The sequence below is a fragment of the Harmonia axyridis genome, chromosome 7, assembly GCF_914767665.1.
Source record: "Harmonia axyridis chromosome 7, icHarAxyr1.1, whole genome shotgun sequence".
Classification (NCBI taxonomy): Eukaryota; Metazoa; Arthropoda; class Insecta; order Coleoptera; family Coccinellidae; genus Harmonia; species Harmonia axyridis.
Window position 1 is genome coordinate 29256341 of NC_059507.1, and position 22960 is coordinate 29279300.

Consider the following 22960-nt stretch of genomic DNA (forward strand, 5'->3'; position numbering starts at 1 on the left):
TCCTTGTAAATTAGCGGATATTAACCATAAACAAGAGTAGTTGGTTTGCTTATCCTGTTTAAAGAAAAAAAATGTAATCAATTCATGGTAATTATACTCTTAAAATCATTTTATTCAGTAAAATCATGCTATAACTTCTTTTTAGTTTTATGTTATAAAGTTTTCACCAATAAAATGATTATTAAAAAATGTGTCTCTCAAATAAAACTTCACACTGCTAATCGATAGCTCATGGGAATTTACTCGCTATGGAGTGTTTTTCGGAAACAAATCACGCGTTGTGCGTACGCGAATTTTATAAAAATGGTAATTCTTCGACTATAGCGCGAAAAAATGTCTCTTATATTCACTTAAATGATGTGGTTAGCATTCCTTTCATTCGAAAATGGGTTTGAGGAGATTAGTTCAACACAAATAATCAAAACTCGAACACCCAATGTTATTTAGAACTAGGGATTCACGACTTGACTTGAAATCAAGTCAAGCTCAAGTCAAGTAGTAGTTTTTCAATCTCAAGTCAAGTATTTATTTATCAAGTACTTGAATTCTATCAAGCTACTCGATTTTTAGCATTGTGTAGTGTCACATCGATAAAAAAAATAATGAAATGGGAAGGAACCTTGCAAAAAGCACTTCTATTTATAAAATTATATTGTATAAAAGAACCAAAAAATCAACTATTTTGAAATGGAAACCAAAAATAAATCACTATAGATAATAACAAAATTAAAAATATGAAAATACAGTTTCTTATTATTGGGAAACCTCCAAGCACTGTTTGATTACATGATTAGGCTTTGCTAGCTTAACGTTGAGCTAACAGAAGCCGCGATTTCTCTGACAATTTGAGAGGAAAAAATGTTTCAATAGGATAATAAATTAGCCTTAAATTATGACCAAAAATAAATCTAAAATTCCAAAGTGGTTTTGCTAGCTTCCTAATATATCCCCTAATATCTTCGAATACTTTCAAAAGCGAGGTATCGCTGGAAAAGATTTATACGATAAAATAATGGAATACAGAATTCTTTGAATATGGCTGTTCGAGGTACTAAATACAGGATACTTTTCGAAATTGGATCTGAAATACTAAATTTAAAATACATATCTTATGAAAACGTTTTTTTTATTTTACATATTTAAAATTAATCAAATCAATTCATGATTATCAATATTTAGATGTTTTTTGTTTATTTCTGTGATTATTTCTCCTCTTAAAATTCAGTAATTGAACGTATGCGCCTATAGTCTCATATTACAATATTTTATGAATCTAAGTATTGTGATTTTATTATGTTTGCGTAGATTCTTCTAGAATCACGCAGATCCTCACTGAACAATGAATTGATTAATGGGAACAGCCTAGGCATCTCAATTCCCAACCGTCTCGGTATCTCCGTTACTCATAATGTTAGATTTCTAAAACTACCAAAATCTACCAGTAGATTTCTGCCCAACAAAAATTTCATAGAAATGCGGGAAAACTACTAAGAAAATCACTCTTGCAATCATAGGTGTAACGATGGGGTTATTGGTTGATCAAAAGAAATAAAAAACAAATTTTGATTAACATTTTGGAAAAAAATTATAAAAAATTTAAAGATTCTGTTTTTTCGAATTGGGTGTAAACGCCCCTCATGAGTCAAGTTTAGGTACGCCCCTGCTGGCGATCGGGAAACCCCTTATTCTGTTCAAGGGCGTATGAGCTTGCAGAAATATATGACGTGCGTATGAAGCTCAAGTAATATTAAGTAGCTTATTGATATCAAGTCAAGCAATAAATATCTCAAATCAAGTCAAGTTCAGACGTTCAGTTCAAGTATGTAATTTTTCACGAGCTTAATTTTCAAGTCGAGTAGTTGGTTAAAATATCAAGCTACTTATTGGCTTGAAGATAACGGGTTGATCGGTCTGTTCGTGATGATCCCGACCTCTCCATTCGAAAGCGTACAATTGCTTTGAATGCATTGATCATCGCTACACCTCATTTTGCACAAAGATTTAATGCTGCATTCCCATAAAATTCAATTGATGCAAAAATTGAAACCCCAAGATGCCATTCAGAGCTGAGAATTCATAAACCTAGCAATTCTGAGCATTTACAAACATCTTGCTTTTGGATAAAGTTCATTGTAATATTAATGGCCACGTGAGTGAGCAGAACTGCTGCTATTGAACTGTGACCAATCCGAAATTGCAAGCATCAGAAATCCCTTCATTCGTCAAAAGGCCAAATGACTTTCATTGACCTTATTAATTAGTGCTCTTTAAGTTTTATAAGTATTTTTAAAACCAAAATTTTCTGAAATTGTAATAAAAAAATACGATTTTTTTTTGGCATACTCTACTGAAGGTTATTTTAAATTAGATTAGAGGAGGGGAGAAATATCATCAAATCTCGCACGCACCTTGACCTAAAGATCAATTGTGCATCCCCGCGCTGTTTACTATGCAGGCAATATCATCTCAATTGACTTTATTACCTTTCTGGGGGCCACATCCTTCAGTTGCTCCGACTCTAAAAACAAAGAGCCAAAGTGTTGGAGCCTTTTCCGGTGAACAGCCTCATATTCGCATAGCAAGTGTTTGGTTGTTTCAGTGGCTTCTTGACAGAAGCGACATGTATGATACCTCCCTGGACAGTGTCCTTTGAGTGCGCCTGTCAATTTTTCTAGTTCCTGTTTACTGAGTAAGAGAACTTTTTTAGTCCAGTAATGGCTCTGGCCATATTGGAGGGTAAAGTATAAACATTCGATTTCCAGCAAATAAGATTTAGAATCTTATCCAATATGGCTCTGGCCATATTGGAGGGTAAAGTATAAACATTCGATTTCCAGCAAATAAGATTTAGAAGAAGGATCATATCCGTAAATTTAAATGGACATTCTTAGCAATCAACTCGGTCAAAAATATTCCATGTCGAAAAATTGATTTAATTTCAAGTAGGATTTGATATATTTCAAATAGTGTGCAAATGTCCGGGTTGAGTATCCAGAACTGTTTTCCATGGTTTTAAGGCCAGTCAGCCCCGGACATTTGCACAGGAGCCTTAAGGCTCCTATAAGCATGCTATTTGATATATTTCAAATAGTGTGCAAATGTCCGGGGCTGACTGGCCTTAAAACCATGGGAAACAGTTCGGGATACTCAAGTAGTAATAGCCAATTGGCTATTACTACTTGAGTATCCAGAACTGTTTCCCATGGTTTTAAGGCCAGTCAGCCCCGGACATTTGCACAGGAGCCTTAAGGCTCCTATAAGCATGCTATTTGATATATTTCAAATAGTGTGCGAATGTCCAGGGCTGACTGGCCTTAAAACCACTCACATGGGAAACAGTTCTGGATACTCAAGAAGTAATAGTCAAGGCTCCTATAAACATGCTATCGGTTTCGTTAACCGTATCGACTGCTTTTCTGGGTTTGTATTAATAGGTAGGGTTAAATTAAGAACAAAATATCAAATTGGTCGCAGTTCCCGGAAGGCTAACAGAATCGCAACGACCCTGATTCAGTGAATAGTAATAATAATACCTTACTTCAAAACTGGTACATGATTGTGATATTCTTTGCTTAAAATAATGTTTTTTTGATATTTTTTGCTGTGAAAATAATCAAGGATCTGACACGGTATGTTAGTTATCAATGATACTAACAATCCGGGTAAAGTTGATGGGATAAAGAAGAAAAATTGTTATTCCTTTCCGATGTCCTTTGAATTTACAGACACTTCTTTAGATTGATTTTCACTTGTTGAAGGGTCGATTGTTGTATTCAAACGCTGAAAGCTTTAAGATTCGCCTGCATTAATTTTCCTTCTTTTGAAGAAGTTTTCCTGAAAAGCTTACTCATAATAAGATCTTGATTTGTTTTTGAGATCATTTAACACACATTTAAAGGTAAACACGGAATATAATATAAACATTTTACGTCGTCCACCTCAAAACTAGTTGTAGGATTTCACATATGCCTACTTATGCGTTTCGTCCCTGGTATACACACCGGACTCATCAGTGTGACTTTGGTATATTTGTGTGTGCCGTGTCACAGACGCTTGGGGAATTAATTATTATCGGAAGCCGCCGGGACTTGAACCCGGCACCTTGTCGCATCTCGGTGAGTGAGTCTGCACTCTTAACCTCTAGGCCACCGAGTGCTGTGTTTATTGTTGCTATGTGGAGCTTTATGAGAAGCCGCCACATAGTCAATAGAATATACCAAACCTACTGAACTAAACTAAACTATTTTTGTTAGTGAAAATGTTAACACAGTGCGTAATGGAATCCAATGTGCCGACTTAGGGATAATTAGATGTAATATGATTATATTTATTTACTATTAGGGTCCTAAAAATTTGGAGAAATTGCTATCATGGAAACCGCAAGGGGGGATATATCTCCCTTATCCCCCCCTTGGGTACGCCACTAATCCTGGCTCACAATTCGAAAAATGAGGACATCGTGTGGAAATTCGCCCTGTTTGGGAAAAGAGCGCTCAAAAATCCACATACGAACAACTGTAGTTTTCATTTTGAAAATTTTTCCCTCAAGTGGTTCAATCCTCATGGGGAAGAAAACCTTTCCTCTGAGGTTTAAACTCATGTTGTATCAAGAACATCAGGAACCCTTTGCGTGACGTTACAGCTCATAACTGTTTTTATTCACCTTGGTATTATCGATCAGACAACCACAGAATGAATCGAACTGAAACCTGCGGGGATTATTTTTGAGTTGAGGAATTCGTTTTTGTATACAAACAAATGAATTTCATTCTTCTTATCAACCGTTCATCGATGGCGTTTGGGGGACAGAAGAATGAGATAATATGGCCGAAGAAACGTCTACAGATCCTGTAGGAGAGAAAGGGGTGACCGGTAACGCTGAAGAGGATTGGCAGATATTTGACATTCTCTGTAGAGGAAACAAGGTTAGTGCAGATACTGCCTCGAATGTTTCACAATTTCTGTGTAGACGTGTCGACATCCGTACAAATCAATTTTTTTTTGGTGGTTCAGACATTGATTTGAACAATAATTCTTCGAAAATTTCTTTTGGAGTCACAATGCTTGTCTTGAATGAAGTTGATATTGTATTGAATCGGACTGGTAGAAATCTTGAAGAGTAAACTATAGCAATCGATATTTTGGAATGATTTTTAAAATTGAGTACAAATTATACATATTTTATCGAATAAGAATAAGAATAAGAATTTTTTGTTACCCAAAAAACAGAAAAAAATTAAACAAGTCGTCCTAACCATCAGCATGCACTTTAATCTACATATTAAAAATGAAGAAAGCACGTCATTCAAGGTTCCACTACAGCCTTGGAGACGACATAACTGAATATAGATACGTGGTCTGCAAGGGTGCAATTGGAGCATGAATGATGACAACATGCTGCTATGGTTTGAATACGCTATAAACACGAAATCTTGCCAATGCTTTAAATGATTTTTTTATGTACAGTGTTCCTAAATTGTACGAAGGTAAATGAGAGATTCTTTGGGTAATTTAAAAAAAAAAGTCCTTTAAACATGGACCCGAAAATTCTTTGTTTTCGAGATACAAAAACTTAGGTATATATAATTAATTAATTGGTATTAGCGTACTACCTGGATATTCACAATAATTTGGATTTTCCTGGAAATTGCGAGAGAATTGTTTAATTTTTTATCTCGAAATCGGTAGCAGATACAACAAAAGTTCTAGAAACCAAAAAGTGTAGTTCTGAACCAAAATTTCTTTTTACATTTTTCAAACTACCAGAAGTCCACACCAAAAAAATTATGGAGGAAAGAAGCAAGCACTGTTTCAGAAAACTATCACCCTCTATAGATTTGCATTCAAAATTAGCATATCATAAGATGAAATCTTTAAATTGGAATATTTGGGCCAATTTTAAGTTGAATACCTATATCTCGTGAACGGAAGATGCTATGAGCAAAAACTTGAAAATGAAATAAAACTTCATCCTGTATTTTGGAAACGAAGTGTTTATAGGACATTTTTTAAATTGGAATTGAAATCGTAGGAGGTATAACATAAATAGTTTGAAATTGTTTGGGTCTCGAATGTCTCGTTTGAAGTCGTTAATAGAGGTCTAAAGTGTAAACCATTTCAGCGGTCAGTTCAAAAAATGAGAACGCTTTATTTTACGCTAGAGACAAATGGATTTATATGAGGTTTTCGCTATTAATCTTTTCAAAGAGTTCGTCAAAACGGAAAGTCCTTATTTATAAATTTTTTGGAGTGAAAAAATAATTAGATGAATTTTTTATTGACAAATAAATATGTATATATGAGTGATATAGCTTTCCGAATAATTATTTCTTCTTTCATGAATTTTCTCATAAAAATATTAGATCAAAAATCTTATCAAAGGCTGAAATTGCGGTTTTTATAAAATTGAAATTAATGACGTAAAAGCGTATTTTGAATTCTTGTATGTGGTACAAAAGGACGCTAAATCATAGGAACGCTTCACTCATCCTGAAAAATGGTGGGATCTCATAAACGCTGAGGAAAAATGGTAGTTGAAATTTGGCTGATCACGCAAATGCTACGTGGTATAAACCCCTCTGCATGGGCAAAATCCTAATAGCGATTCCGAAATATGGCTGTTCGTAACTTTATTTCCTATTCATTTCAAAACTCCAGATCCGATCGAGATGAAATTTTGCATTTGAATGTGGCCTCGTGCGAATTGCATAACGAGAGCCATAAAAAATTCAAGAAAAATGTTGTGTTTCAAGCAGCGGTAATTACTGCAGAAAATTTAAGCAGAATATCGGAAAAATTCAAGGAAGTAGGTACTGACATGCTGTCAGCATTTGAGCTCTCGTTCATTCATGCCCTAAATAGACCATTGAACACCACATATCTACCTTTATACAGTTATGTAGTCTCCAAGGGTGCAATTGCTGCATAAATGACCATGCACTCAAAGGCTCTTGAATTCACCACAGCACTCCTATTTTTTAAGGTTTTAAAATTGATCGGATGTTCATATTATTCATGACTTGAATCTTGAAACACAAACAACATTTTTTGCAATATCGGAAATAATAATTGAAATAATTTTTCAACTTCAACATTATCTATATACTAATTCATTCGTAACCTTTAATAGAAATTTTGTCGAATTAATGAAAGTGGAATTATGTTGAAATCCTTTCTTCCCTTTTAGCATTGTCTTATTCGAGAACGTCAATAACATGGAAATGACATGGTTATCTTATCTTCCCTTCCATAAATGTCATTCAACGTATTGGTACCGAATTTTAGGTCAAATATTTGCTTTACGCGAATATTGATCCACTTTTCTGTAAGGAAATCTTTTGCAATGAAGAAGGAATTAAGATGAAAGGGTTGAACAAATTTATTTTCGAGTGATTGTTATGAAGAAAATTTACTTAAATCTGAAGTGATGAATCAAGATTGTGAATATTGAATATTACTTCATCGTGATAATTTCTATTTCATGAACACCGTTCTCGAAAGAAAAGGTTTCTAGTTATCCAGTTGGCTTTTTGAGCGCTCGTTCAATTTTGAGCTGGGAATTACGAGTATTTCAACTGATAAGGTTCCATCACTAATGTCGAATATGTAGTCAAATTCAATTCCGGCAGTCCTTAAACATGAAAATCCTCGTTAGGAGAAACTTGAAATTTGTATTACCAAAAAAATTTTATATTTCAATGGGAGTGCGAAATATGAATGATAATATTCCTCCAGAATATTCGACGTTTTCATGTCCTTGAGTGAACACGTTGAAGTCCTAACCCTGAAAATTGAACCTCAAGACTCCTTCAAAAGAGAATACCATTATGGGTTTCAGCCTGTCCTAACAAGAATCTTCTTCTGATTTTTCTTTAAGGAAAAGATGAAGGTAGGAAATTCTTATCAATATATTAAAGAGAAAATGGGAATTACAATTAGCTAGGCCAAATAATTTCTATTTGAATTGATGTTAGGCGCAAAAATTTCATGGAAGAACAAATTAATATTTCCAATTTATTTCGAAAAACTTTTATTTAAACACATCAATATATACTTTGGGAGAATTTCAAGACTGTGGACGTTCATCTTATGCATTTCTTTTTCTTATAGTCTTCAAATTAGAAGACATTTAAACAATATCAATCACAAAAACAAACCAAATTTGACCAGAAATTCCAGTGGATCTAGGTATTTTTCTCCTGCATCCTAGATGGATTATGGTATTTTGTACAGGTTATGTTATTTTTTGCATGTTGTCTTTCCAATCAGAGATTGATTTTTCGCATTATGTAAATTTTACCTCTGGGTCTGAGTTTGCGTTTTAAACTATCAATTCAAACGTTAGTAGGTAATCTTCCCTACCATCAACGACACGAAGGTTTAGTCAGTTGCCGTGGTAGTTTTGATATAATATCTAGACGTAGAGGATGAAAAGTAGAATGAATTGTGAACTATTGTGTGAGTAAACTGACACAAGCATTGATGAGCACTATAAGTAATTGGCTAAAAAAAAATGATTACTTTGAAAAGATGATTCTCATGTTTGAGTTCCCTAAGAATACGATAGTCTTTCATTAAGGTTTTTATTGGGTTACTTTGATTTTCGTGACTTCAAAAATTTTTTCTTATGAATGAAGCATAAAAATGACCGATAGTATTACATTTTTTATCCGAAGTTCTCTTATTGGTTGATGGTTTCCAAAACTACAAATTTCCCAAGAATTTCAAAATAACAACATTACGTCTGCAAAGTTACAAGTTACAACTACATATATGGATATGAAAGGAATATTAAAAAAATTCGTTATGAGGATTTTCAATTTCATACATTCGCAAGTCTCATTTTCTCTATTTAGTTTTTTTTGAAAAAGTTATACAATACCTACCTTAACCATTTTCAGTTTTCAGTTAAAAATTTTCTGCTGGAGCTGATTCATATACGATTTTTATACGATCTTATTATTTGATTGTTTGTTGAACAATAGTCATACCACAAAGTTTTAAATCAATACAATGTTTAAGGGTCGGTTTAAGATTCATTCTTTTGATCATCACTCATTTAGACATCTGTTAACTACTACACATATTTCTTTTGAGAACTGAATATGTTCTATGTAGGTTTCTGCTTCCGAGTCCACCGATGGTAGTAGAAGCGTTGTGATCACTTTTGGGATGAAAAAAAAATGTTTCTCTTCGATTTCAGAATTTTCAATTGAAAGATGCATTTCAGATCATATTAAACTACTTTGGTTTCGTGTCTATCTGTCGAGCATCCTTTTTTTCGTTTCCTTAGAGAGTTACCGTTTTCATATTCAGTTTGCTAGCCAAACAGATGGACATAATTGAATTCAATCCTAAACTCTTCTATTTGTGAAATGGTGTAAAAAATTCAAGAGGTAATTTTTCAGCAGAATTAATTTTTGGTCTTAATCTTTTTTTTGATTTATTTTACTTTTTTACATACCCTCTAGGCAGTCTAGACAATGAGAAAAACAGAACAACTAAATTGTCATTTTAACATCATATGATATATTTATACTTGATTTTTTTTGAACAATGACTCCCTCTGTAGTTTTATAAGGAAAGTTGAACTCTTAAAGGAAATACACGGATTAAATCAATATTTCCGAAAGATTTCATCTCATTAAATATTTTTCACCCTGTTAGGGTATTAATTCGGAAAGATAAAAACCATGAAAAAAATGAAAAAAAAACTCTTTTGACATTGAAGGGCTGTTATTTCGAAGGGAAGAGGTCTTAAGTAAAATATTATTGTATTCTGCAGAAAAATTACCTCTTCAAATATTTTCTTTCAGCTTGAAAGCCTCCACTAAAAAAAACATTTCAGTGCATGTAACGAACTCATAAGGTTTCACTGAAAATAATTTAAACCTTATGGTAAATTGAAAATTTTGCATTGTACAATGATAATGTTTATGAATTATGAAAAAATTTTGTGCTCATATTAACCATATATTGTTTTGAATGTTTGATTACAGATGGATGAAAACGAAGTGGACATAACAACTGCCCTAAAGAGCGAGTTAGCTGCTCTTCAGTACAAGCGAGATCGACTCACAGCAGAATTGGAAGATATGAGGTGCCAGTTCAGATCTCGAGATCAAAGATGCTTAGAGCTTCAGGTGGAGGCAGAGCAGCTGAGAGAGCAATCTGCACGTCAGAATGCCATAATATCATCGCTGAAGAAACGAATTCACGACCTGGAAGACAGAGAGAGAAACCTATACTCGGCCCAGAGTAGGAGCGAAATAGCCTATCAAACTGCCTTAAGAGACAATAAATACCATGAAGAAAAAATAAAAGATTTGGAACAGAAATTGAGGAGCACCGAAATGGACCTTACTTCTCAAGAGCAGAAGAAGGAATCTGCTAGGTTGCAGATGCAAGATTTCATCAGGAGATTGTGTGTTGCTTTGGGGTCGGATATAAGTGATAGTGCTCATATGTCCCCAGAAGCTTTAGTGCATAAGGCTTCAGAATTAGTACAGGTAAGGAATCGTACAGCCATCTATGGAGTAAGGCTCGATCACAGGCTGATAACGCCGTAGAAATAACATTTGAAATAACAAATTTCATTTGTTCATTATAATCTATAAAAATTGTTCAATCCGTTCCGAGATGAATGACACTAAACTACTAAAAACGCACTCTGTATATTTGGTTATCGAAAAAGGTTGGTATAAATAAATAATAAATAATACCCCAGTCATTTTAAAAACTAGTCCCGCTCCAGAATTTATTTATTGTATTTATTTAACCTATATTTTTATCTTATTATATGAAACGAACTACATATTTTCGAATCTAAATTTTATAATCAACTCATGCTGCAGTACAAGGTGTCCATAATTCGATGCTCACTGAAAGCATCTTTAGAACTATAAGACTTAGAAAATATATTTCAAGGACCCTCTATCTATTTTTTCGAAATAATAAAATATCAGACAGCAGATCGTAAATATTTTGCTTCGTTCTCGAGTTACAGGGAAAATGAAAATAAGTGAAAAATATTTATAATACAAGATGTGCCAATTCAAAAATTAAGTCGAAGAACTCAACATCTTTGAAACGGATGACATTTTTGAAAAACCGGAAAATCTGGAGCTTAAAAACTGTTGAAAAATATAAAGGAGTCCCATTAAAAACACTAACTCTCCTCTAAAACTCTAATTTGGTAATTAATTTGCACGATCTATTCTGAGTATCATCTGTAAACATGACGGAAAAAAATGTTTAAGAATTTTTCGAACATCTTGAACAAAAACCAAGATTTAGCGAAATATTCAAAACAGTATGTCCTATAACTCAAGAACGAATCAAAACATCTAGGATCAGCTTTCTGATATCTTAATCGATCGAGGGTTCTTGAAGATTTTTTCTCTGAATCTTATAGTTCTCTAGATACTTTCAGAGTTCATCAAATTTGGGACAGCCTGTACAATAGCAAATCAAAATCTAGTAGTGATATTTCGAGCTTAAATCGCCTCTTCAATAAGCTTGTCAGGCAAAAACATTTTTCCATAACTCTAGGACACTTCCCGTTTGAGGAGCAGGACTACCAACATTAATGACACGTTAGCAACGGTGGAACTTGAATTGAGAACGTGTCGAGAAAACTTAGAAAGGGCAATATCGGATAAGGAATGCCTACAGAGGCAAGCAGCATCTCAAGCTCTGGAAATCGACAGGCTGAAGCAAGAAAAAGAATCGTTGGAGATGCTACACAGATCAAATGAGAGAGAGTTGGTGGAACTGAGAGAAAAGCTTTCCTATTCGAACAAAAGTTTGGGTTCTGCAAGTGGAAATCTCGCCCAGCAGGAAGCAACAGTTTGCCAGTTGAGAGGTAAAATATATGATCAACATCAATCTAGATATAAGAGTGTACCTATTCAAAACTATTGAATTTTCATATAAAAATTTGAAAAAAGCACTGACCTGGAGCCATGAGCTTTCGAGCGCTCATTCATTTATGCGCCTATTAATAATAAAAATAATATTTATTTAGGTATGAAGATTGTAATCAGGTACTCACAGTTTATCATATATTGGTAGACTGCAAAAAATACCAAAGTATACGCAATGAATTGAATCTCTCTTTATTCTAGTCAAATTTTTGTTATACACTGTGTTTGTGAATTTGTTTCCCGATGTGTCCATATATAGTCTCTTTGATTGAAATCTACATATATCTTTACAAGGCTAATGACTGTAGTAGTCGATGCCATCAACAAAAAAAAATTTTAGCCATCTATATAATAACTTACTGGAATTAGGTAACTCATCAATTTTGTAGGAGGGATTCTTCACCAGGAACTTCTTCTGTTATTAAAATATTGAAGATTAATGCAATGCAATAAAGATTAATTGGGACAAATGATGTTGTTTCTGTTGATTTTTCTATCTAAAGGGTGTTTTTTTTTAGAGCTATAGAACTTCAAATTGCAATAAAAAAACAACGATGGATTATTCGATTGACATGAATTTTGTTTATCCGCAAGATAATATTGTGGCATTACATTTTAAATATGATTTCTGGCATATGACCGCCACTGCTGGCTCGGATGTAGTCCAATCTGGACGTTCAATTTTCGATGACTTTTTCCAACATTTGTGGCCGTATATCGGCAATAACACGGCGAATGCTGTCTTCCAAATGGTCAAGGGTTTGTGGCTTATCCGCATAGATCAATGACTTTACATAGCCCCACAGAAAGTAGTCTAGCGGTGTTAAATCACAAGATCTTGGAAGCCAATTCACAGGTCCAAAACGTGAAATTAGGCGGTCACCAAACGTGTCTTTCAATAAATCGATTATGGCACGAGGTGGGTGACATGTTGCGCCGTCTTGTTGGAACCACAGCTCCTGGACATCATGGTTGTTCAATTCAGGAATGAAAAAGTTAGTAATCATGGCTCTATACCGATCACCATTGACTGTAACTTTCTGGCCATCTTCGTTTTTGAAGAAGTACGGACCAATGATTCCACCAGCCCATAAAGCGCACCAAAGAGTCAGTTTTTTCTGGATGTAACGGTGTTTCAACATACAATTGAGGATTAGCTTCACTCCAAATGCGGCAGTTTTGTTTGTTGACGTAGCCATTCAACCAGAAGTGCGCTTCATCGCTAATGGACGTAGTGCGCGATACGTATTCCGCACAGAACCATTATTTTCGAAATAAAATTGCACTATTTGCGAGCGTTGTTCAGGCTTGAGTCTATTCACGATAAATTGCCAAACCAAACTGAGAATAAATCACTTGACAGCTGTTAAATCGGTAGCCATCTTGAACAGTATTGCCAACTTAAAGTTATATACCTCGAAAAAAAACACCCTATAGATTGGGAATTCTAATGAGATTCTCAAGAAATTCGGCATTATCATTCAACTGAATATGTTACATACCCTAACTAAATTTTGGCTTATTCCGATCTGTTCGATTTGAAACAGCCATTTCTCAGAAACTCGCTGTAACTTAAGAGCTAATTAAGATATATATGATTAGTTTTCTGATATCTCATTATTTCGAAAAAGGAGATCGGGAAGATTTTTTTCCAAATCTTATAGCTCTGGAAATGCTCTCAGTTAGCATTGAATTAGGGGTATCCTGAATCTATTTAAACGTTGGTGAGACAATAAAGTGATTTGATTTAGATGTTCTATATTAGTAGCAATTTTAGTCATATCTCATATCGAATGGATTCTTTCAACCTAAATTAAAAGAGGTTTGATTTCAGAGGAATTAAAAACACGTGATGAAAGAATACAGCGTATCCAGAATGAAAATCGTCATTTTTTGGAATCATTGGCCATCTTATTGAGCACACCCTCACGTTTCGTCGAGTCTCTTGAAGTAACAATCAAGGATCGAATAAGAGATTTAACGACGGAGATCAAGGAAAAAACTGCGGTAAAATTTCAGTTTCAATAATGCTATAAATTGAATTGATTCAATTCAAGAAACATAAAATATTATGATATAAATTGCACCCTTCGAGAGCACATGTATACATATAAAAAGTAAATAGAAGCACTGAGGTGCAACCAGGAACTTTGAGCTCCTTCGACACTTTCCGCAAACCCATTATCTAAGTTGAATAATTACAATAATTACTTATTCGGTCTTTTTTCAATCTTCAGCAATTGGAATCAACAAAAGAGAACCTCAATACCGAGCAGCAGCAGTTTTCTCGTCAGATATCCTTGTATGATCAAGCCACTGCCAGGATACGAAGTCTTGAAGATGAAAAAGCTCATTTAGAATCTCGTTTGAATAAAGCTGAGAATGATATAACAAGTTGCGAAATGGCTAAAGATGGATTCAGGAGGGACAAGCAAACGGTGAGGAGAGTACCTATTTGTATTTCATTTATCTTATTATAATTTATTGGATTACCTAGCTGAAATGATCGAAACTAGATAGTTGCTCATTTCTTTAATGAATTTTAGAATTCTGTACCTTCTGAAATGTGAGTTGTTCCTGAATATGTCTTATAAATAATCTTATTCGTATCTAACTTGGTATTTATCTTGTCAAAAAAGAAATTGAATATTTTTTCTGACTATATCAGAATTTGGATTGTTAGCGGAATTTTAACAACTCATAGGATTTTACAGGGTGGCCATTTGAAAACGAAACAGACGAGATTACAGACGAAATAAAGTTTTTCGATAGAAATGCTCGGACAGGTCGATTTCTGTTTCGAGGGGGACAACTTAAGATGTAGGTTACGGACGCATAGCGCTTCAACCCTTGCTGCTACAACCCCCACCCCCAATTTTTGAATAGGGAAGATGGGGTGAGTGATACCTCAATTTAAAGGTATTTTTATACTGATTTCAGCACAGTAATTGTTTTTTCATTTTATGCATTAGTTCTCGAAATATTCATGCGTTAGTTAGTTAGGAAGGAAGCCACAGTCATGGTTGTTTTGAAGCTCAAAATGTCGATTTTTCACAAAACACTACAAGTGCCATGAAAACACTACTTCATTTTCAAATACTTAGTTAAGAATATTTCGAGAACTAATGCATAAAATGAAAAAACAATTACTGTGCTGAAATCAGTATAAAAATACCTTTAAATTGAGGTATCACTTACCCCATCTTCCCTATTCAAAATTTGGGGGTAAGGGTTGTAGTAGCAAGGGTTGAAGCGCTATGCGTCCGTAACCTACATCTTAAGTTGTCCCCCTCGAAACAGAAATCGACCTGTCCAAGCATTTCTATCGAAAAACTTTATTTCGTCTGTAATCTCGTCTGTTTCGTTTTCAAATGGCCACCCTGTATAATGAATATTATTATTTATTTATGACATGTTGAGATACAAGCATAAAACTGCACCATCAATAATCAAATGGTAAGTCATAATAGCAAATATTTACAAATAGTTATATAACAGAGGACGAACTTTAGACAAACTATATATATTTTAGAGTAAAAATTCCCTCGAGTCGTAAAATGTTTCAAATCTCTCACCTTCCCTTTAAATTCATTGAATGAAAGCGTTTTATAGTCTTGGGGGAGTCTATCATAAAGTTTAACAGCACTGTACTTTGAATCTTGTTGAGTCTTCTCTATCTCTTCTTTATACTAGAGTGAGGTATCAGCAGTGAGCTTTTTCGACGAGTGTCATGTTGATATTGAATAAAAACAAATATTTTTTAAGAGAAATCAATGGATGTTCATTTTATTCTATTGAGACAGGTATGCTATCAAGGATGGAAAAATATTAGGCAAATGGCCATTTTGCTTTGAAAAAAAAAGAAGTAAATACTTATAAATCGAAAAAAAATAATTTCCAACTGGTTTTAGCTCTTCAGTATAATATAACATGCGCTTTCCACTTATCACGCAGAATGTTTTGTTTTGAATGCCAGTAAATGATAATATAAATGAGATATTCCAATCAGCCTTAAAAAAATATAATTTTAAGTTTCCCAATTGAACAGGAATCATTTTACATCTGAAGGAACGAAAACTAGATCCATAATATAAACTTCGAGGTTTCTTTGACGTCATGTTTATGTTTGGGGCGTATGGGCACTCTATGTATCAACATCGAAACAACATCTAGAATAAAGTGTGTATTCATTCAAATTCTCAACGATCAAACTTTTCCAGGAATTAACACATATGATGTGAGATGTATTTTCAATTGTGTTTGTTTTTTTAGTGGGTGTATAAGTTCAACTGGAAGTGTTTATTTGGTAACTTCCTTTCTATTCTACCAACAGTAATGAATTAACTTCCTAGAACTCACTGAAAGAGATTTTGGTTATCATTAAAAAAACTTTATTTTCTCAAATGTACGGAAAACAAGAACGAGTTCGATGTACCCAAACAAATCGGAAAGATGGGTAATTTTGAAATGTATACCGATGCTTTCTCGTTGATTCTGAAGGATTTTAAGTGGGGTCAGATTCGAAGATTCTGAATCTCGTTTTCATTCGTTCATAAATTTTCATTATAAAAAGTATTCATTGGTACCTATTCCTCTCAAAAATCCTTGGGCGATTAATTATTATAAAGCTGAGGAAGTTGAAATTATTTGGTTCAATTAGCTCTAAAATTTAAAAAAGAAACATGAAATTTGCTGATTTTTCTTCAGTATCTGATGTATATTCATTAGTCATTTAAAACTACCCATTGTTGCTTTCAAAAATCCTTGGGTGATTAATTATTATAAAGCTGAGGAAGTTGAAATTATTTGGTTCAATTAGCTCTGAAATTTAAAAAAGAAACATGAAATTTGCTGATTTTTCTTCAGTATCTGATGTATATTCATTAGTCATTTAAAATATTCATTACCAAGATAGTTTTCCTTAAAATCTGCAGTTTCACTGATAAGCTATATCCTCTTAAAATTCATATTGAAAATATGAAAAATGTATGGTATTTTGATCAGGTATAACTGAAATGTTACCATTATATACAGTTGAATATACCAAAAATATTTTAGCCATCCTTTGGGGTATTAAAAATTCAAATATTTATAACTTTGTTACTTATATAGTGAACTTTTGATGATAACCGATATTCATCATAATATGAGTACATTTCTTTCAGTTTTTGAACTTTTTGGAACGTCTTGCTAGAGCTCTAAATATGGAAGAAATGGCTAATGATATCGGAGTGGATTTGCATACAGAATCTCTTTTGCTGAGAGCTGAACAATTGTCCAGATTAGAAAGTGACAAGTTAGTTGATAAGGTAAGCATTATTTCGTTTTTTTTCTGTAAATATTTTTAATTTCACAATACGATGGTAATATCTAATGAAATCATTTATTTTCGGTTACTGAAATAGTATTTAATCAAGATTATTAATAGGCACAATTTATTCTACGCCAAAAGAAGAAAATAATGTTTTATATAGAACTAAGAGTCAAACAAATGTTTTTTTCTTTCACCTCTGTAGTTTACAAATTCATTTATAGTTTCAGCTATAATTACCACTGAAAAAATAAGGAAAGCACTGAAGTGAAGACAGGAGCTTTGGATTGCTCATCATTAATTCACCAATTCACCAATCTTTGGAGGTCACATAACCTTTATATATCTATATGAGGTTTCCATTTTCCTCCATTCGACGTTCTTCTTGAATTTTTTATGATTCTGATGAGACTGTCAGCATAAAATTTAGCAAGGGGCTTGAAATTATGATTCTTCATATATGTACCCAAAAAATTCAACCCGATCTGATCTATTGTCATTAGTTTTTTTTTGTCGATATTCTTCTTGAAAATTGTATGGTCCATTTGATGCTATCAAAACAAAATTTCCAAGAGACGAGCATTTGAAAAATCAGTAGATATAAAATTACACAGAAGCAGTAGCATAGTCAAAAATAAAAATATAACATTGTTTAAAAGAGGTAAAGATAAGAATATTCCCTTTTGACTGAATATTCCCTTTTGACTGAAATTTGAGGAATACATCTCAAACAAAAAAAAGCAGATTTATAGAAATAAATATGGTCCAATGTTTCTATAGGTAGTTACAAACACTTTTCAAATCATCAGTGGCAAAATAACGAACTTGTAATTGCAGGATCATTACAAATTTTGGTCCTGAATGATTAAGCAATCAAAATACTTCAAAATAATTCAATTCAAACTTGTCATTATCAACAGAATTCATGCCCCTATAGTCAGGGCTGTACTTCTTATACCTGTACATATTCAGATTTGTGTTTTTAATTGTGTATTTTGAAAATGTTAGCTGCTTTGCTGTGGATATGGAACACTACCGCGTCTGCAACGGGAAAAATCAAAACACGATTGTTCCTTGCGCGAAGTAAGCCTTAGGTTATCCTCACTTTAGCTTGAAAATATTTAGGTTATTTTCAGGTGGCCTCAGTAGTCCCTAATCGTAAAACCACTGCTTTTTCACATGCTAGCCAAAGTTCCCCACCAAGTAATTCTTATGAACTTCTCCATAATTGAATGAAGTTGTTTATTCCACTGTAATACAAATACAAAATATATTTCTGAATAGATAAAACCTATACCATTAGAGTCAACAAAAGGCTTCTTCTTAGGCAATTTATTCGATTTCTCTCAATAACAGACTTATTGGCTATAGTACAGAAGGCATATTAGAGTTCGAATAAAGAAAATTTCTTCCAATAAATGTTATGGCAAATATTAGACGCCAAAATTTACAAGTGGCTGAAAGTAATACGCAATTTTCGTGAAATTACAATAATTTTGATGCGGATAAAGTACTCTTTAATAATAACTTTTGTGTTGTTAACATTGATGACACTATTTAATGCGAAATTAAATGTACAAATCATTATCTATTCAAAGATGAAAACAAACTTTGAGTATTGAGTATTCAAACATCTGTTATTAGATGTATTATTATTAGTTAAATAAGAAGTTTTTTATGCAGAATAAAGGGACTCTTACGATATGGAGATAAATTATAATTAACTTTCATCACTCTGTATTTTTTAAAGCTGCGTTTACATTAGCGACATTCTTTTCACGTTTACACTGAGCGAAAACCTCTAGAAGTTCCTCTAGAAAATATTCCGAGACAAAATCGCACCTAGTGTAAATGCAGCTTAGCAATTAACATTTGCCACCACATTTATTGATCCTCTAGTTCAGCTATGGCCGATAAAGTTTGAGACATCCTCTATCCACACTAGAGCAGTATTTGTCTCCTGTAATAAATATAGTAGAGCTTCAATAATTAACCTACTTTGAGAGAATAGAGACTCTTATAGAAATCCGCATGCCATTCCGATTTGACATATTTTTGGAATAATGCATATGGAATATATGAGAAAATTCAACTTTATTTCCATTGAAAATATCACCCGAAAATATGATTTGATTGAAATCAATTCTTGTATAGACTGCTTTGGTATATCAACTCCAAAGAAGAGTTCGGAATCTGAGAGAACAGGTGCAGAGGAAAGATCTTCATCTAGATCTCTTGAGAAGGAAACTAAATCTACAAGAAGACAATATGAAGAATAAATGCATACTACAGAGCGAAAGGGATGAAGCCAACGCACGAATCAAAAAATTGATCAAACAAGTGGATCACCTTCAGGTTCAACTATCAGAAGCGAAGTCGCATATCAGAGATCTTAATAGTCAATTAGCGGAAGCTGCAGATTATAAGGTAACCTCTTATGAATTTGTCCAAATCATAAAAAATAAGTTTGGAAATTCAAAACATTCAAATATGATTTTTTTGACTGGACCGCTGTTCGCCTTGGTCATACTGGCAATTGTTCTACGAATATTATTTTTGTGCGATATCTTTTTTTTGTTCGAATGCAGAGCAGCCTTTCTGATGTTCTGGTAATTCCACTTCGTTCTATTATGATATGCATCATAAAGTCTGTCAAACCTATTTTCTGCCTCTTGGACTACCTCCCTCTTTCCGATAGGGAGGGATCCACTCAAAAACTCTATTTGACTATTGAGCATCAGACATTATCAGGAAATGCCAAACCTCTCTAAACTCTCACCTCTCAATCCTATTAATCACCGTATCATTCGCGTTCATGATTTGTCTCAGTTCATAGTTGGTTCTCTTTACAAGTCTAGATACCCCAGCACACCTGCGTAAAAGATCCACGTCCACTGTCAACACTCTACGCTTTATTTCTGCACCCATTGCACAATAACAAAGAATTGACTCTACTCCACAAAAGCATGTCAATTTTCTTTCCATTGCAGATTATGTTTCTTATCTCATCCTTACCTATGGTATCCTTGGTAACTGTAACGCCAAGATATTTGAAACTATCGACATGTTTGATAGAAACATCTTCATTTAGCAGTTCTTCAAATCTGGCTTCGGTGTTGATTGCAAGATATTTTTTTAGAACTTACTTGTGAGTCCTAAGTTCTGTATTTACCATAGAGCCTTTGAACATTAATTCAAGAGGCGTTTTATATTTTCGGTAATCATTTTGCATGGCCTTGATCGATGTTAATTACGCTAAAGTGGTTGGTTCAATAAAATCACATTCTGAGGTTTTTCTTCTTTTGATTCCTTGACCAAGTTGGCATGTATCTCTGTTGGAAATCCCTTCTTTTAAAAGCGCGAGGATCTTCTAGAGACCATACGAGTCCATGTGATCTCTTGGGTGCAAATTATGTACTTTTTGTTTGCAAAGTTCTCCAAGCAAAAATTTGGGAAACATTTAGACGGGTAACAATGCATCTTGTACTTATTTCCGCATTATCAAGTACACAATGTATTATTTTTCCTCATCTCATAGCATCATAATAATTGTTTCGGGTAGCACCATCAGCAACAGTATGGTAATTGCTAATCTTGCTATTATGTGGGAATCTCCTGTTGTACCTCTGACAAGCTTTCAATGCGTTGCCATCACAAAAACCAAAGGTACACAAAAATAATAGCTACATGTTTTTCGTTAGAAAACTGCATGTTCAACAACAACTAAACCAACAAAGCAATCATTTTTTATGTGATTTTTCGGCTGCTCAAGGAAATTGTTGCAAAACAGTGATGAATGCCATTTTCTTGAAATTATCAGTAATTCAATGAAAACATATTTGAAACAGTGCGCAACCACAACGTCAATACTTTTTCAGTCTTTAACTACCATACTCATGTAATTAACTTACCAACAGATCTAGATATAATCATTTTGGGCATGGAAGAACGTTGCACATAGAGTATTTCCTACCGGAAACTGCGAGTACTTCTACCCTGACCAATTATTTCGTATTGTTTCTTGGATTCAGTAATTTTTGAATAATTCAAATAATTCATTGATTTTCTGTATTTTAAAAAATGATTTTATGTCTTCTGAACACTGAAATTTCGTTATCTTATTTATAATTCAACGTGACCTAAATCTTTTTTTCTTCAATGTACCTATTCTATTTTGACTGAAGGTCTGGATTTAATGAATGTAAGGTTATATTTGATATAGACTTTTTTTAATGTTCTAAAGTTCGAAATATGCTCCACCAATTTCAATATCACTGAAGTTATTTGATTTTATGATACTGAGCATGTGCGTATTATATGCAGATGGATATTTTACGTTTCAGATAACTGCGTTGGAGAGAGGAAGAAAAATAGAAGACCTCCAAAAGAGACTGATAGAATCGGAAACACTTCGAACCAAATACAACAGGAAACTTACTCAGCTCAAGGATCAAGTAAGAACCACTGGAGAAACAATAGATCAAGAGAGAAATATAAGCGAGCATTCGATGCAGCTTCTAAGAGATGAACTATCCAGAGTGAAGGACACTCTATCGGAAATTCAGAGAAGGGAAGCTCAGCTACAAAGTTTTAAATCTTCAATTGCCAAGATCCTCGGAGTTGCACTGCCGATGCCAGACTACGAATTGATTGGGAGGTTGCAGAAGCTGGTAGATGCACACCACGATTTCACATTGGTATCTCGGAGATATGACGATCCAGTTCTGAGACTTGCCACCAGAAGCCCAACGGGTGGTAGCAGAGTTTCTAGGACACCAGATCGGTCTAGATACGATGATTCTGGATACACAGATGGCGTGGATATAGACGACATTGACGATGATTTATTCAAGAGACCTTCCAGGCCTATATGACATACGCATTTCGATGTCTGAGACATCGGGAAGATAGACTGATGAAATATTAGGAAGACACCTAGAAAACAATCTGGTGTATAATGTATAGCTGTAGGAAAATATTGGGATGCTTCTCCAAACCACGATATAAAGGATGTAGGTACTGTAGTTGTTGAATGATAAAAGTTGATGTAAACATGGAATGTCATATTGAAAATCCCTCAGTGAATCTATTTTCAACAGAGTCTATGAATTGAAACATGTACAGCATAATATTTTAAATAATTCAATAACCTGCAATGATAGATTGAATGAAACTATTGAGAAATAAAATCGAAATTTCACTAATTAGTTTTTTATTTACTCCTAAACCAGTAATTGTCTAGTACCAATTTGAACAATAATCAATAATTGGTGTAAAATTCTCTCATCAATTTTTTAGATATTTTTGGCTCCTCCCCTCTAGGCCTCTGCGAAATTGTGGATAACGATTTAATTTCGATTTGTTGAAACCACTCCGTTTAAATAACTCCTAGTTTGCTTTATCTCCTAGAAAGATTTTATTGTAAATATTTGGTTGAATATTTACAAAATAAATAGCATTCATAATCATGTATCTGACATCATTCAAAGTGAAGTGATTACAATAATCGGTTTTGTCCAAAGATGATATTTGCATCTAACAAATGTGTAGTGACTCTTTGCTTGCCCGGGAGATGGTGTCGTGGGCTGCACATCTCTCGGACGTACGGAACCGCTTGGGGTAGAAAACTGATCGTTCTAAAGCAGTGTTCCCGAAATTCCCGGGATAAAACAGAAGAATTCTCTGAGAGAATGTTTCATCTTCTATATCCGTTGAGAACGCCTCG

The 22960-nt window shown here is 33.9% G+C and overlaps 1 protein-coding gene across 1 annotated transcript; it reads left to right on the forward strand.

Moving 5' to 3' along the window:
- Nucleotides 1-4704: 4704 nt before the first annotated feature.
- Nucleotides 4705-22356, forward strand: LOC123684828 (coiled-coil domain-containing protein 170). Its single transcript, XM_045624301.1, has 8 exons — nt 4705-4925; nt 9999-10508; nt 11551-11863; nt 13759-13931; nt 14162-14362; nt 17090-17233; nt 19390-19662; nt 21579-22356. Exons 1-8 carry the CDS (start codon nt 4824-4826, stop codon nt 22107-22109), a joined length of 2247 nt encoding a protein of 748 aa, XP_045480257.1. The 5' UTR covers nt 4705-4823; the 3' UTR covers nt 22110-22356.
- The last annotated feature ends 604 nt before the right edge of the window (nt 22357-22960 follow it).